This window comes from Microplitis demolitor, chromosome 7 (genome assembly GCF_026212275.2).
Source record: "Microplitis demolitor isolate Queensland-Clemson2020A chromosome 7, iyMicDemo2.1a, whole genome shotgun sequence".
In the NCBI taxonomy this organism is placed as follows: domain Eukaryota; kingdom Metazoa; phylum Arthropoda; class Insecta; order Hymenoptera; family Braconidae; genus Microplitis; species Microplitis demolitor.
In genome coordinates this window covers 6,351,902-6,370,269 of record NC_068551.1, presented here as the reverse complement: position 1 = coordinate 6,370,269, position 18,368 = coordinate 6,351,902, and the positions used below count along the sequence as shown (strand labels likewise).

Here is an 18,368-nt window from a genome sequence, read left to right as displayed (position 1 = left end):
TAGATGTCAACTTTCTGAGAAAATTGGTGGCAAAAGTTGTCAACAAGTTGTAGCAGTAGATTGTCGACAACTATCGGGGAAAGTTGATGCCAACTTGTAGTCAACAGTTACAAAAGCTGAAAGTTGTCAACAACTTGTCGTCAAGTTGGTCGCAAACTGATCAGAAACTCTGGCTATCAGAAGCTGATCACTGAATATTCAAAATGGAAAATTTCTACTGTAGCATCCGTAGTTTCAGTTCTTTATAACTTAAAAAGTCAGATGCCGCTCTATACTTATTCTGACATTCCCTTTTGCTTAACATTCTTTTACTTACCCTAACACGCTGCATAACCCTAAAAAAACACGTTCTCAATCACTATCTCCATCAGTTACGCTTGGCACTTCACCAGTGATTAGTGAAAGTAATTAAATAGCACCAGGTGTGTCTCCATCATCACCTTTTACAATTCCAGTGCTAGTATACATCCTCCAATATGTCATCAAAATCGAAAAAAGATATGGAAGAAGTAACGGATAAAATTTCCGACATGTCAGTCGAGGATCCAGGTAAAAAATTATCTCACAAAGAAAAGAAAAAATTAAAAAAACAGCAGGAATATGAGAAAAATTTGGAGATGATGACCAAAATCGGTGGTCAGGGTCACAGTGAACTAGATTCAAATTTCACCGTATCTCAAAGTGAAACACAAAACCGTGGCGCGCAATTATAAGAGCATGCTGTTGACATAAAAGTCGAAAACTTCAGTATTGCTGCTAAAGGAAAACAATTGTTCACTGATGCTACTCTATCGATAGCTCAGGGTAGACGTTATGGTCTCGTCGGTCCTAATGGGTATTTATTAAATTCACTAGCTCTATAATTTTTTTATTTACCTGAAGATCGGAACGTTTTTCGCGGAAAGAAATGAAAAGTAAAAAATCTACTCGGTATAGATTTCTGAAATGTTTCGCACGTCAGCCGAAAATTGCAGGCCGGTCCTAACTACCCCTTAAGTAACCGTAAGACTCAAATTACATAAATTATTTTCATTTTCGTTATGTGAAAAACGTTCTGATCTTCAGAGACATCATGTTTTCCAACTATTTCTATAAATATATTTTTATTTTAAATATCTAGACATGGAAAGACAACACTACTACGTCATATAGCAAATAGAGCATTCAATATACCACCAAATATCGATGTACTCTATTGTGAACAAGAAGTTGTCGCTGATGACACACCAGCTGTTCAAGTTGTACTTAATGCTGATATTAAATGCAAAGAATTACAAAATGAATGTCAGAAATTAGAGCTACAAGCTGAATCTAATAGCGACGAAGCCATCCAAGCACGATTACAAGAGGTGATTTATTTATTCATCTATATCTATTTCTCTTCGAATGTTCATCACGCAAAAAATACTGAATATTTTGACACGAAATTCACACCATAAACTTCTGTACTCTAAAACTATATTTTTTTCAAATTTCAATTAATAACCCAAGTAGCACACTTGCCTGTGTGACATCTATAGGATATCAATTCTTGGACTGTTTTTTGACATATCAATAAGGCACCAACATGTCATTATGAATCTTAATTTTAGAATTGCGGTAAAAATATAGGTCGTATAAAAAGAACATAAGAAACATTTTTTTTATAAAATTAAATTTCCTACAACTTTTGTTTTAAAACTTTTTTTATAAGATCAATATTTTCGTCTGAATATCAAACATATGAACCATTCAGTTTGAAACTAAGGCAAAAATCTTGTCTCCAGATATCATTTTTAGGCTATTTTTTGACACATAGATAAGGCACCAGCATGTTAATAAAATGATAAGAAATTCATGTCACCAAAAAAATATCTACTTAAAAGACTTGACAAGTGACGACAAAAAGTAAATTACAAATAGTGGTAAAATAAGTGATCGAAAGGATTTTTTAATTGACATGTCCTTGGAAAATTTTATCGATTATCGATCGTTCTTTTTTTTTTTAAATAAAACAAAAAAACATTATCTATAGGACATTCCACTTCTAACCCAAATAGCCAGTTGAACTTAACTAACAGTCAAATTGAATCAGATATTTCACGTTTACGTGGAATAAAAAATTGACTTCGATGCGGACTCTAGATGATCAACATTTTAACTCGAAATTAATGTGAAACTTTTGACATCTCGATGACCTATAGTATATATAAAAAATTTTAGTTCAACTTTTTAGCTCTTTTATACGTAAAATTACATATAAACTCGATGTAAAATTAAAGCTGATATTTTACATTAAATTTATATGTTATTTTACGTATAAAAGAGCTAAAAAGTTGAACTGAAATTTTTTATATATACTGTACAGTTTGGAGCATTAATGCCTGGTCTTTGGATCTGATCTAAAACATATTCTAATGTCTAATCATATATGATAGTAAAAATATACTCCAACCGAGTAATATTTTCTTGAATTAAGAATTTGTATACTTATTTTAAGAAATTATTCTTGGTTCGAGTAAATTTTTACTAAGATTAAACAAATATTTACTCGAGAGAATACAAACACGCAGATACTTGAATATAGTTTTTTTTTCAGTGTAGATGACAAATTATAAAAGGCTTTTAAAAATATCATAATGCAAACATGAAAAACGTTTCTTCATATGTTTACTTCTTTAACGTTAATTTTTTTTATAATTAAAATTTTAATGCCGTTTCGTTGTAATTAAAAAAAAAAAATCTCGTGAAAATTGCTGACTAAAAAAAAGAAAAAAAAAAGTAGCACCCAATTACTCGGGACTTGACTGAAGTATATGATAAATAATAATAACCTAATAATAAGTAATACATAGATAATAACTAGCTGCCATTTGGTATCATTAGGGTGCTCCGTTTGAAACGAACATTTTTTTTTCTTCACTCCCCATCAGAAATCTTGTTCTATACGTTAAAATAAAAATTTTGTCTAATTTTGAGCTCTTAATATTAATATTAACCACTGGAACAACGTCGTCGAAGTTTTTCCATGAAGAGAATTGTATGCTCTATAAAAAAAAGCCAGTATCTGCTTAGCTCTGAGTTCAACTCTATAGAGTTATTCATTGAAAAGGAAAAAAACTAAATTTACGTGCTTTTAGCATGGAAAAACTTCGACGACGTTGTTCCAGTGGTTAATATTAATATTAAGAGCTCAAAATTGGACAAAATTTTTATTTTAACGTATAGAACAAGATTTCTGATGGGAAGTGAAGAAAAAAAAATGTTTGTTTCATACGGAACACCTTATTGTATCATAGTATACTATAGTCACTCATATTATTCCTCACAAAGACTCAAGGTTGCTTATATATACTATCTACCCAATGAATGATAAGCCAGTTGTTGATCAGAACTCGTAGTCAGACGCAAAGTATTTTTAATTTTTACAACATGATTTATTATCAGTTGTGCGATACTTGTAATAAACCACTGGTCAATGAAAATAATTTACGAATATCCCGCATACGTACATGTTTATATATTTCAACTGGTGTTACTGTTGGTGGTTTAATTGGTTCTACAGTATTGCCGTTCGTTGGTTTTGGATCTGCTGGAGTAACGGCTGGCTCAGTTGCAGCAGGATGGCAAACACCAACCATAGCCGCTGGATCATTATTTGCAAAATTACAATCTTTGGGTGCAACTGGTGCAGGAGATTTGCTTTTCGGGGTTTCTGGTAGTATTATTAATGGATTTGGCGCACGCTACTTTACTGCAACTGATTGGTGTTCTTGTCCTGAAAATAACAATTAACCACTACACACCAGAAAAAATTATTAAACATAAACTCATTTATTCAATCATGATTATGTATGTATAATTTAATGTAACTAATTAATATTATTTTTGACTATGGACATTATTAATTATTATTTTTTTTTTCTTAGCAGATGCTGATGTCAACACACCGATATTCTGTTCTTTATATTAATATCTCATATTACATTCTTGGTATTTAGTTTGGGATTTTAATTTTTTTTACTGCGCAATTAATTTACTAAACTAACTCATCTACTACACTATGCACACTTTTGAGTTATTTTATTATTTAACAGTACTATTTGCAGTGTGTTTGTCAATTATATTCAAATCATGAGCAACAATATCAAAATTATCAAAATCTTTGAGTTTAATTATGTATGGTGTCTTTTTAAAACCTCAATGCTACTAGAGTGCATTATAGAGTGAATAGTGTTGTGTCTGTTAAATTTATTATGATCATTAATTGGTCTTAGGTTAATTAATTATTATTATTATTTTAATTAGTTGATGTTTTCTATGATCATAAGTCATAAATGGTAATAATTATTAAGATTACCGATAGGATTTGCATATCCTAAAAGAACAAATTTGTAGGCCCCTGTCTGAAAATATAAATTCTGTAACAGACACTCCAAAATGCATTTTATCTTATTATGCGTTCCTGGTTTAAATTCCATCACTTTTTTTTTTATAATTATTTATAATATAAGAAAAATGACAATATTATATCATTAATTTCTTGTCATTCGAAAATTTTTGTCGAAATATTTTACTTAAGTGGGCTTAGAAAAAATTAGTGATACAAATAATCATTTATGTAAGATCACTGAATACTCAAATAGATTAAAAACCTCATTAGAATAGTATAATGACCAAAGAGATAGCAAGTTTATATTTACAAAATTCAGGTCAATTGTAGGTCTCAATGTTCGTTCGAGAAAAAATAGAGAAATGTTTTTTTTTTTTTTCCAATTTTCAAGGCAATAACTTGTATTATTTGATTTATTTCGAATCTCAAATGATGAAAAAATCAATTTATTTAATACACAAAATTTTTGCATCAAAGTAAAACTTATTTCATTGATTGATAAAAGAGAAAATTCTTTTTAAATCTTTACTTCAAAGAACAAAAAAAAATTCTGGAAAACAGTTGACTCTGTCGGCTAACCCCAAACTTCCCGCTTCTCGCTTCTCGTAAACAAATGGAAGTTATCAAAAAATTGAAGCGCACTTTGCTAGTTCATAGAGTAAAGCATCGCAACTGTGCCTTTATTTTGTGTTTAGGCCTTTTATTTCGGAGAAAAACTCGGACAAAATTATCTGATAACCGTTCCTAAGTTATACTTGAATAAATCTCAAAAAGGTTTCAAGATAAAAGAATTTTTAAATTGATTCAGAAATAAGATTTGATTTACGGATTTTCCTCTTTACCTACATAGGGGAGACTGGGATTCACGGCTCCTGGCGGCCGCTACGGTAGGCTTGCCATAAACAAAATTTTTCAAGTTCGGCCGGGTATGAAAGGAATAAGGAAAAAATTTTATTTAAAATTTTATTTATTAATAATTAATTCGCAATCAAAACATCGATAAAACATTTTAATTTGTCATTTTTTTTTCTTATTTACCTCTTCTTTTTATTTATTTATATTTCGTATTATTTTTATATTTATTAGATGACGCAACCGCTTGAAGTAGAGATTTATTATTTTTTATTTTATCATAAAATGTTACACAATCATCAGTATTATTTATTTTAATTTTGAGTAATTCCTCTAATACTGATACTTTCAACCGTCCTTTTTCTGGACCCCAGGCATTTTTCATTACCGAAAATTTTCTCTCGATGCTAACAGAGCTCCCAGAAATGCAAACAACAAATTCACCAACGTTTAAGATATTGCTTATTGATACATTAGTCTTTTGAGTAATTTTAGAAACTTTTTACCACTTCTTTTCTGTTTCTAATGCAGTCCATTCGTCAGCGCTTTCAGATTTTTCATGACTTATTATATTATTTAATTTCATTTTTTCATCAAACAGTGCATCCCGATCACAATTATTTTCTTCTGCAACCGATGCAATTTTAGTATAAATTTTTTCTAAATTATTCTAATCAATTTCGTGTTTTAAATCTACATTGAAAAAAAAAATTATTTGAGACAAAGATATCGTACATTGGGATATGTCCAAATAAATATGTAATTATGAGAAAGATATAATGTATTTGAGTAGTTTAATTGCGTGAAATAAGTGATTTATTTGTGGTAAAGAAATAAATCAATTGCTACAAATAAATAATGGCTACAAATATATGTACAGTATCGCCAAATTTTAGGTTATTTGTCACAAATTTAATATCTTTACCACAAATATACCAATTACTTACCACGCAAACAAATCATATATTTCTGTCAAATTATAAAATTATTTTAATCAACTGTCATATTTATTTGTCATTAATAAATGTTTAAAAAAAAGCCACAAACAAATTGATTTATTTGGGACAAATATTTCTTTTTTTCATTTTGAAAATTTCATTAAAACTGGTTATATCAGCTAAATAAAATTTTTTTAATAAATTTGAAGTCCTTGGGATTATAAAGTTAGGAAAATAGTATATTTGTGTTTAAAATCTTTTTTTTTTTCAATAAAAAAAAAAATAAAAATTTTTTTCAAGTTTTTTTTCGGAGAGCAGTTGTGCCCCAGAAAGAAATTTTTTTTATTTTTTTTGAATTTTGGTAAAATCTTAATAGATTGCTTAAGAAAGGGCCAAAATAGGTTGACCTATAGATTAACAGTCATAAAAGATAATTGCTGGCTTAAGGAGGCCGTCGTGCCCCGGTTTCTCCTAAGTACTTATAATTTTGATTCTTTTTCTTAGCTGGCCCTTTGTTACAATTTATCAGACTTAATTACTTTTTCAATAGTCATAATTAATTATATCTTCTACTTTCATGTTATACGCATATAATATCCTTCGGGATAATTTATAACACACGGAAATACACGGAAAGAAAATTCTAACAAAATTTACGATGTTAACATTGAATCGTGGTCTAGACTTTCATTGGCATCAATTTATAAATGTCTTATTTCAAAATTTACTATAGTCTTTGTTAAAATTACGATGTTAAATAGTAAAGATTACAATCTACATCGTAATTTTAACAAAGACTATAGTAAATTTTGAAATAAGACATTTAAAAATTGACGCCAACGAAAGTCTAGTCCACGATTACGATGTTTACATCATAAATTTTAGTAGAATTTTCTTTCCGTGCAGCTGTTTGGAAATCATTAAGATATTTATCTATTTGTCTAACACAATTTTTTTTTCTAAGCCGATACATTTGTTGAATCTGCAGAATGTTAATACAATACTCTGGGAAATCCCCATGTCATTTTCTTTCTTATTATTAATCTCTATTACAAAAAAACCCTCAAAAGTTTCACAAAAATATCATCTATTCCATACACTGTAAAAAATCACCGGCGTAAGTCCAAGCGGTGTAGGTGTTAAAATCAGCGGTGTTAAATTTTAACACCAAAAGCAGTCTTGTACCGGTGTTAAAACAAATTCTTCGGTGTTAAAATAACGCCGCCGCCGGTGTAGGTATTTTTTACCGGTGATAAAATATATTATTTTTACTTACTCGATCACTATACTTGTTAATAAATGATATTTGTTATTAATTTTCATAAAGAACTGATATTTTTTGTGTTTTATAATCTTTAAAGTTCATTCTCCAAGCAGACGCAGTTTACTCTGCTTTCACACTGGTTACCCCGTTTTAACACCGGTATTTTTAACACCGGTAAGTTACTCTTTCTACACCGGTGTAATTTCATTTTTATACTGAGCGGTGTTAAAATAAGTCCGTTTTTAACACCGCTCTTTTTACAGTATATTTATGCTTCACAGAGTGATTTTCCACTATTAAAAAATATGATTATGTATCACTACGAATTGGTCCCAATCAAGCTGAAATATAATTTCTATTATCTGCGTACGTGGAACACTCGACGATTTAAAACAGTTTTTTTTTTTTCTTATAGTATTTTTATAAATAATACAAAAAACGTATGATTTATCTTTCCTTCCGGACCATCGCACTCACATATAGTAATACTGAGAATGGTGGAACTCTGTTACAGATAAATCTATAGTAAAATCTATACAAAAAAAATTACCTCTTCGGTTTTCATATTCTCTTATTAAAATGCTCGATTTTTGGCGATTAAAGTAGCAAAGGGTTAAATGAAAAGACTTTAATATTTTCAGAAGAGCAAAACATCAATCAAACTATAATACATTCCTTAATATTTATGAACATTTAAGCCAAAAATAAATATTTTCGGCCATTTCGTATCAAGAAAAAATAACAGACAAGAAGGTGACAAATAAAACTTTGAAAAATACTGAAGTGTTGATGCCGGCATGGACCCTTATAATGAGTGTTTATACCTGCTCAAAAAAGAATTATCCTATCATTATTAAGTCGCTTTACCTACTCTGGTTATTGACAATATTCATCTTCCGATATCCATTAAAGTTATTATTTTGTAATGATCTTTCGGATAAAAGGATTTAAGAATACAAGTATGCTCAGGCCATTCCGGAACAATACAGTTGTCATTACGGAAAAAGAAGGGCAGACTGGACAACAATTTATACCTAAATGATCAAAATATCCTTAAAGGTTGTTACACTTGAACGTCATCAGAACTTATTCGACTCTCGTCTTGTGCAGTGTTCACATCTCAGAATTTACCATATAACCGCCTCAATAAGTTTATTTTCAAATTTTCGTTAACAAATTACAGTGACGAGCGCTGAAAACTTAAGACGATTTTTGAATCCGGCAATTTCATTAATAAATATCGATATTGTTATTTATTATATATAAAAATTGAGTTTAAAATTAACAATACTGTAAAAATTAGTAAAATTTTAACAATTCTAGTGCGTAGTACAAATTAATATAACTGTGATTAAATTTGTTTAAATTTTAGTTAATTCACTGAAATAATTTCTTTGATTTCATAAATTGGTATAACCATTTATCAAAAACATTGACAATAAAAATTAAAACGTGGTGATATCTACAAGTTCAGTGAAGTTTTAAACAAATTATAAGAAAATTAATGATGTCGAAGGTTTATAAACGAAGTGATTTCACTGCTGCAGTTCATGCTGGTGATACAAAGAAATTAAAAAATCTTTTGAGATCGTCAAAACTCTCTAGCATCCCTGGGCTTTCTCCAAGTAGACTAGTGACGCTCGCTCTTCGACACAGACAACAAAAAGTAGCAAAATTACTTTTAAAAAGAAAATTCGAAATAAAAAACCAAAGTAATCGTTCAGCGAATACACCTCTACACTACGCAGCGAAATTAGGAGACTTAAAATTGGTGAAACTTTTGATAAGAAACGGCATGGACACCAACGTCAGAGGAAAATTCGGCATAACTCCTTTGCATGTCACTGCAATTTATGACAAATATCAGATTATGGAATATTTAATCCAAAACGGTGCGATTCTTTCTCTAGAGGGCACAGAAGGTATTCTTAAAGGCTATACACCCTTGCACGTTGCCACCGAATTAAATTTTCATAAATGTGTACGTCTGCTCATCAAATACGACAATTCAACAGTAAATCCAAAAAACCAAGATGTCATTCATCCAATACATATTGCAGTGATGTTAAGACACTTTAAAGTAACTCAAATACTGCTGCCACACATCAACAACATCAACGTTACTTTTAAAGATGAATTTTTCCCGCGATTCTACGGTAATCCTGACCACTGTGAAAGATATTATGACAACTACACTTTGTTACTCTGTGCAATATCCTTTACATCATTTAAAATTACTAATTTATTAGTTAACCACGGCGCAAATGTTCAGATAAAAACTGCACTGGGAAAAACTGCTCTGATATTGGCCGCGGAAACGAGTAATCATGAAATAGTTAAACTATTGTTAACTCAGAGCAAAGTAGTAGAATCTATCAATGACTTTGACGACTTAGGACGCAATGCTTTGCATTCCATATTTTATAATTATGAAAGCCAGAGATGTTTGTATTCAAAAACCGAGTTTTATAGCGTGGCAATGAAATTGGAGATCATCAAAATGCTAATGGACGCGGGAATCGATATGAATGCTTCGATGCAACTCACTTACAACAATTTACCAATTACTCCATTGTCTTTGGCAGTTGAATACGGATTTATGGATATTGTTCGCTATTTGCTTTATTTTACTGATACTGATTTAAAGCAAATTAACCGCCTAATGTTAGAAAGTGCCCAGATGTTTGACAATTTAATTCACCCAGATATACTGCAGGACTTTGAATATGTTCAAGACTATAAGTCGGGATTCAAAGAAATAGGCTACGATTTGATTACTGCCGTCTTAAGGATCCACTTAATCGGTATGCCGGTTGATCAAGAAATTTTAAATTTGGTTATGACGGAACCAGTGCATGATATGGATATCAACAGAAGTCAGTATGCTGAGTTTCTTCAGATAATAAAAAAACCGATTGAAGAAATGGTTAATAAGATGGAGCAGGAGAAAGTTGTTCATGATTGTAAAATATCTTTGCTGCAATTGGTGACTTGTGATATGAAAAGTTTAGTTAAGTTTGCACGTGTTCAAGAAGTAAGGGATTTATTGATGAGAATTGAGAGCTACGAAGAAGAATATTTTTATTTTCATCAAATACTGAAGAGCCGCTTGGAATACGCGGTAAAAAAAAATAAACTAATCGAGCAAAGCTTAGATATAATTTGTAATTTATTTGAAAATAATTTAGGATATGATATTTGTGAGATGGTTGTAAATTTTTTAAATGATGATGACATGAATTACCTTGTTAGTTAGTTTTAATATTTGTATAATATTGTTGATGAATTTTATGTATATAATGTTAAATAAAAAAACTTAAAAATGATTTGTAAAATTTAATTAATTATACACATAATATATATTTAAGTCATTATTAATATCGAAAACTAATATTTTTATTAGGGTGTTTAAATTTTAGCCTAGTTTTGATTAATTATTTTTTTACTTTATTATCAGAAAAACCCAATTATTATAAATTGTAGTTATATAACTTTCTGTAATTTTAACCATAACAATAAATTTACCATAAAATTAAATTTTTTTCAATTATCGATGATGATGGACAATTACGCTAAGGTGATACTGAAAACGAATATATTTTTTTGTAAAAAAGTTTGAATCGAAATTATAACAAATTTAAAAAGTTGGTACCTGAAACATACGCTTCTGTAATAAGATGTCACAAAAATTTTGATGGTTTCTAATGCCAAAATATTTTTGATTTTATCCAGTAAATAAAAAAAATTTCTTGACATTTAAAGAGTTATTTTATTTCTTTTATTCAATACTAGAATTATTCACTCAAGATAACTAAAAAATAAAGCTGCCATACTTTCATTAACTGCCGAAATTTTAAAACAAAAGACACTAATTAAATAGTAAACAAAAAATAATCAATTCTGTCACTTAATATATTTTTTATAAATATTGCCCATAAATAAAAAAGTTACAAGTCCATGATTCAATCTAGTTTTGTCCTTGCAAATTTTCAGAACTAAAATTTTTTCAAGTTCAAGAATTAATCTAGTTTTATCTATTCGTAACGCAATTTTTTTTTAAAACAACAGATCAAAAGCAGCTTAAAATTTTTATAAATGGTCAATAACAGATTAACTAGTCTAAATAGAGTTTAATTATAGTCGTCCTGATGAAAGCTTGGGATTTTTTTCCTAACAATTCTTTCCCCCACCACCATCATAATAGGATGTGCGCATATGGAAAAGCCACCAAACCCAACATTTGAAGTGTGGGGAAAAAAACCGTGGTGGGAAAAAATCCCAAGCTTCCATCGGGATGACTATAGACTAGATCAAATTAAATTTTTCGGTCCGGATAGATCAAAAACCAATTAAAATTTTCAAATAAATTCAATAACAGACCAAATAATCCAAATACCATCGAGTTAGACTAAAATCAGATCAAATTTTTCGACCCGGGTAACATCTCGATGAGTTAAAAAATTTTAATCTTCATTTTTATCTATAATTTATAATATGCTAACACGAAAAGTTTAATTTAAATTTTTGAGCTGAAACTTTGTCTATTTGCTAAGGTCTCCCTGATAGCGAGATTTTCTGGTCACAAAGTTGCGATCAAATGCCAACTTTTGCCATCAACTTTTTGAGTCAGAAAGTTGGCGATCAGTTGCCAACTTATGAAAATGCCAATTTTTGCGGTCAACTTGGTGACAAGTTGCTCTAGTAGCCTAGGAAATCAGAGTTTCAGCTCGGAAATTGAAATGAAACTTTTGACATCTTGATGATATACAATATATATAAAAAATTGCAATTCAACTTTTTAGCTCTCATATACCTAAAATAACATGTCAATTTGACGTAAAATTAAAGCTGCTATTTTACATTAAGTTTATGTGTCATTTGTTTAATATCAATTTTTGAGTTAAATGTTGATTATCTAGAAAGTTATCTGATAGCCAAAGTTGGCAGCAAAAGTTTGTACTTCCATAAGTAGATGTCAACTTTCTGAGAAAAATGGTGGCAAAAGTTGTCAACAAGTTGTAGCAGTTGATTGTCGAGAACTATCGGGGAAAGTTGATGCCAACTTGTAGTCAACAGTTACAAAAGCTGAAAGCTATATGATAAATAATAATAACCTAATAATAAGTAATACATAGATAATAACTAGCTGCCATTTGGTATCATTAGGGTGCTCCGTTTGAAACGAACATTTTTTTTTCTTCACTCCCCATCAGAAATCTTGTTCTATACGTTAAAATAAAAATTTTGTCTAATTTTGAGCTCTTAATATTAATATTAACCACTGGAACAACGTCGTCGAAGTTTTTCCATGAAGAGAATTGTATGCTCTATAAAAAAAAGCCAGTATCTGCTTAGCTCTGAGTTCAACTCTATAGAGTTATTCATTGAAAAGGAAAAAAACTAAATTTACGTGCTTTTAGCATGGAAAAACTTCGACGACGTTGTTCCAGTGGTTAATATTAATATTAAGAGCTCAAAATTGGACAAAATTTTTATTTTAACGTATAGAACAAGATTTCTGATGGGAAGTGAAGAAAAAAAAATGTTTGTTTCATACGGAACACCTTATTGTATCATAGTATACTATAGTCACTCATATTATTCCTCAGACGCAAAGTATTTTTAATTTTTACAACATGATTTATTATCAGTTGTGCGATACTTGTAATAAACCACTGGTCAATGAAAATAATTTACGAATATCCCGCATACGTACATGTTTATATATTTCAACTGGTGTTACTGTTGGTGGTTTAATTGGTTCTACAGTATTGCCGTTCGTTGGTTTTGGATCTGCTGGAGTAACGGCTGGCTCAGTTGCAGCAGGATGGCAAACACCAACCATAGCCGCTGGATCATTATTTGCAAAATTACAATCTTTGGGTGCAACTGGTGCAGGAGATTTGCTTTTCGGGGTTTCTGGTAGTATTATTAATGGATTTGGCGCACGCTACTTTACTGCAACTGATTGGTGTTCTTGTCCTGAAAATAACAATTAACCACTACACACCAGAAAAAATTATTAAACATAAACTCATTTATTCAATCATGATTATGTATGTATAATTTAATGTAACTAATTAATATTATTTTTGACTATGGACATTATTAATTATTATTTTTTTTTTCTTAGCAGATGCTGATGTCAACACACCGATATTCTGTTCTTTATATTAATATCTCATATTACATTCTTGGTATTTAGTTTGGGATTTTAATTTTTTTTACTGCGCAATTAATTTACTAAACTAACTCATCTACTACACTATGCACACTTTTGAGTTATTTTATTATTTAACAGTACTATTTGCAGTGTGTTTGTCAATTATATTCAAATCATGAGCAACAATATCAAAATTATCAAAATCTTTGAGTTTAATTATGTATGGTGTCTTTTTAAAACCTCAATGCTACTAGAGTGCATTATAGAGTGAATAGTGTTGTGTCTGTTAAATTTATTATGATCATTAATTGGTCTTAGGTTAATTAATTATTATTATTATTTTAATTAGTTGATGTTTTCTATGATCATAAGTCATAAATGGTAATAATTATTAAGATTACCGATAGGATTTGCATATCCCAAAAGAACAAATTTGTAGGCCCCTGTCTGAAAATATAAATTCTGGAACAGACACTCCAAAATGCATTTTATCTTATTATGCGTTCCTGGTTTAAATTCCATCACTTTTTTTTTTTATAATTATTTATAATATAAGAAAAATGACAATATTATATCATTAATTTCTTGTCATTCGAAAATTTTTGTCGAAATATTTTACTTAAGTGGGCTTAGAAAAAATTAGTGATACAAATAATCATTTATGTAAGATCACTGAATACTCAAATAGATTAAAAACCTCATTAGAATAGTATAATGACCAAAGAGATAGCAAGTTTATATTTACAAAATTCAGGTCAATTGTAGGTCTCAATGTTCGTTCGAGAAAAAATAGAGAAATGTTTTTTTTTTTTTCCAATTTTCAAGGCAATAACTTGTATTATTTGATTTATTTCGAATCTCAAATGATGAAAAAATCAATTTATTTAATACACAAAATTTTTGCATCAAAGTAAAACTTATTTCATTGATTGATAAAAGAGAAAATTCTTTTTAAATCTTTACTTCAAAGAACAAAAAAAAATTCTGGAAAACAGTTGACTCTGTCGGCTAACCCCAAACTTCCCGCTTCTCGCTTCTCGTAAACAAATGGAAGTTATCAAAAAATTGAAGCGCACTTTGCTAGTTCATAGAGTAAAGCATCGCAACTGTGCCTTTATTTTGTGTTTAGGCCTTTTATTTCGGAGAAAAACTCGGACAAAATTATCTGATAACCGTTCCTAAGTTATACTTGAATAAATCTCAAAAAGGTTTCAAGATAAAAGAATTTTTAAATTGATTCAGAAATAAGATTTGATTTACGGATTTTCCTCTTTACCTACATAGGGGAGACTGGGATTCACGGCTCCTGGCGGCCGCTACGGTAGGCTTGCCATAAACAAAATTTTTCAAGTTCGGCCGGGTATGAAAGGAATAAGGAAAAAATTTTATTTAAAATTTTATTTATTAATAATTAATTCGCAATCAAAACATCGATAAAACATTTTAATTTGTCATTTTTTTTTCTTATTTACCTCTTCTTTTTATTTATTTATATTTCGTATTATTTTTATATTTATTAGATGACGCAACCGCTTGAAGTAGAGATTTATTATTTTTTATTTTATCATAAAATGTTATACAATCATCAGTATTATTTATTTTAATTTTGAGTAATTCCTCTAATACTGATACTTTCAACCGTCCTTTTTCTGGACCCCAGGGATTTTTCATTACCGAAAATTTTCTCTCGATGCTAACAGAGCTCCCAGAAATGCAAACAACAAATTCACCAACGTTTAAGATATTGCTTATTGATACATTAGTCTTTTGAGTAATTTTAGAAACTTTTTACCACTTCTTTTCTGTTTCTAATGCAGTCCATTCGTCAGCGCTTTCAGATTTTTCATGACTTATTATATTATTTAATTTCATTTTTTCATCAAACAGTGCATCCCGATCACAATTATTTTCTTCTGCAACCGATGCAATTTTAGTATAACTTTTTTCTAAATTATTCTAATCAATTTCGTGTTTTAAATCTACATTGAAAAAAAAAATTATTTGAGACAAAGATATCGTACATTGGGATATGTCCAAATAAATATGTAATTATGAGAAAGATATAATGTATTTGAGTAGTTTAATTGCGTGAAATAAGTGATTTATTTGTGGTAAAGAAATAAATCAATTGCTACAAATAAATAATGGCTACAAATATATGTACAGTATCGCCAAATTTTAGGTTATTTGTCACAAATTTAATATCTTTACCACAAATATACCAATTACTTACCACGCAAACAAATTATATATTTCTGTCAAATTATAAAATTATTTTAATCAACTGTCATATTTATTTGTCATTAATAAATGTTTGAAAAAAAGCCACAAACAAATTGATTTATTTGGGACAAATATTTCTTTTTTTCATTTTGAAAATTTCATTAAAACTGGTTATATCAGCTAAATAAAATTTTTTTAATAAATTTGAAGTCCGTGGGATTATAAAGTTAGGAAAATAGTATATTTGTGTTTAAAATCTTTTTTTTTTTTTTTTTTTTTTTTTTCAATAAAAAAAAAAATAAAAATTTTTTTCAAGTTTTTTTTCGGAGAGCCGTTGTGCCCCAGAAATAAATTTTTTTTATTTTTTTTGAGTTTTGGTAAAATCTTAATAGATTGCATAAGAAAGGGCCAAAATAGGTTGACCTATAGATTAACAGTCATAAAAGATAATTGCTGGCTTAAGGAGGCCGTCGTGCCCGGGTTTCTCCTAAGTACTTATAATTTTGATTCTTTTTCTTAGCTGGCCCTTTGTTACAATTTATCAGACTTAATTACTTTTTCAATAGTCATAATTAATTATATCTTCTACTTTCATGTTATACGCATATAATATCCTTCGGGATAATTTATAACACACGGAAATACACGGAAAGAAAATTCTAACAAAATTTACGATGTTAACATTGAATCGTGGTCTAGACTTTCATTGGCATCAATTTATAAATGTCTTATTTCAAAATTTACTATAGTCTTTGTTAAAATTACGATGTTAAATAGTAAAGATTACAATCTACATCGTAATTTTAACAAAGACTATAGTAAATTTTGAAATAAGACATTTAAAAATTGACGCCAACGAAAGTCTACTCCACGATTACGATGTTTACATCATAAATTTTAGTAGAATTTTCCTTCCGTGCAGCTGTTTGGAAATCATTAAGATATTTATCTATTTGTCTAACACAACTTTAAAGTTCATTCTCCAAGCAGACGCAGTTTACTCTGCTTTCACACTGGTTACCCCGTTTTAACACCGGTATTTTTAACACCGGTAAGTTACTCTTTCTACACTGGTGTAATTTCATTTTTATACCGAGCGGTGTTAAAATGAGTCCATTTTTAACACCGCTTTTTTTACAGTATATTTATGCTTCACAGAATGATTTTCTACTATTGAAAAATATGATTATGTATCACTACGAATTGGTCCCAATCAAGCTGAAATATAATTTCTATTATCTGCGTACGTGCATCACTCGACGATTAAAAATGGTTTTTTTTTTTTTCTTATAGTATTTTTATAAATAATAGAAAAAACGTATGATTTATCTTTCCTTCCGGCTTTTCTTTACGAAGTTCTTAAACTCAATCAACAATAAGACCTTTTTCGGAGTACATCTTATAATATCATGTTATCCTGGCTCGAAAGGTAATCTAGGACCATCGCACTCACATATAGTAATACTGAGAATAGTGGAACCCAGTTACAGATAAATCTATAGTAAAATCTATACAAAAAAAATTACCTCTTCGGTTTTCATATTCTCTTATTAAAATGCTCGATTTTTGGCGATTAAAGTAGCAAAGGGTTAAATGAAAAGACTTTAATATTTTCAGAAGAGCAAAACATCAATCAAACTATAATACATTCCTTAATATTTATGAACATTTAAGCCAAAAATAAATATTTTCGGCCATTTCGTATCAAGAAAAAATAACAGACAAGAAGGTGACAAATAAAACTTTGAAAAATACTGAAGTGTTGATGCCGACATGGACCCTTATAATGAGTGTTTATACCTGCTCAAAAAAGAATTATCCTATCATTATTAAGTCGCTTTACCTACTCTGGTTATTGACAATATTCATCTTCCGAAATCCATTAAAGTTATTATTTTGTAATGATCTTTCGGATAAAAGGATTTAAGAATACAAGTATGCTCAGGTCATTCCGGAACAATACAGTTGTCATTACGGAAAAAGAAGGGCAGACTGGACAACAATTTATACCTAAATGATCAAAATATCCTAAAACGTTGTTACACTTGAACGTCATCAGAACTTATTCGACTCTCGTCTTGTGCAGTGTTCACATCTCAGAATTTACCATATAACCGCCTCAATAAGTTTATTTTCAAATTTTCGTTAACAAATTACAGTGACGAGTGCTGAAAACTTAAGACGATTTTTGAATCCGGCAATTTCATTAATAAATTGTGATCTTGTTATTTATTATATATAAAAATTGAGTTTAAAATTAACAATACTGTAAAAATTAGTAAAATTTTAACAATTCTAGTGCGTAGTACAAATTAATATAACTGTGATTAAATTTGTTTAAATTTTAGTTAATTCACTGAAATAATTTCTTTGATTTCATAAATTGGTATAACCATTTATCAAAAACATTGACAATAAAAATTAAAACGTGGTGATATCTACAAGTTCAGTGAAGTTTTAAACAAATTATAAGAAAATTAATGATGTCGAAGGTTTATAAACGAAGTGATTTCACTGCTGCAGTTCATGCTGGTGATACAAAGAAATTAAAAAATC

At 29.3% G+C, this 18,368-nt stretch overlaps 1 protein-coding gene across 3 annotated transcripts; it reads left to right on the top strand.

The window, feature by feature from the left end:
- Window positions 1-240: 240 nt before the first annotated feature.
- LOC128667251 (ankyrin-3-like) lies at window positions 241-10,752 on the top strand. 3 transcript variants are annotated; one of them, XM_053740927.1, is made up of 4 exons: window positions 241-835; window positions 1,121-1,349; window positions 3,545-3,831; window positions 3,912-10,752. In XM_053740927.1, exon 4 carries the CDS (start codon window positions 8,931-8,933, stop codon window positions 10,680-10,682), a length of 1,752 nt encoding a protein of 583 aa, XP_053596902.1. In that variant the 5' UTR covers window positions 241-835; window positions 1,121-1,349; window positions 3,545-3,831; window positions 3,912-8,930; the 3' UTR covers window positions 10,683-10,752. The 3 variants fall into 3 exon arrangements, with proteins under 3 accessions (XP_053596902.1, XP_053596901.1, XP_053596903.1); XM_053740926.1 differs by having other exon boundaries at window positions 1,121-3,831; XM_053740928.1 differs by having other exon boundaries at window positions 1,121-3,831; window positions 3,909-10,752.
- The last annotated feature ends 7,616 nt before the right edge of the window (window positions 10,753-18,368 follow it).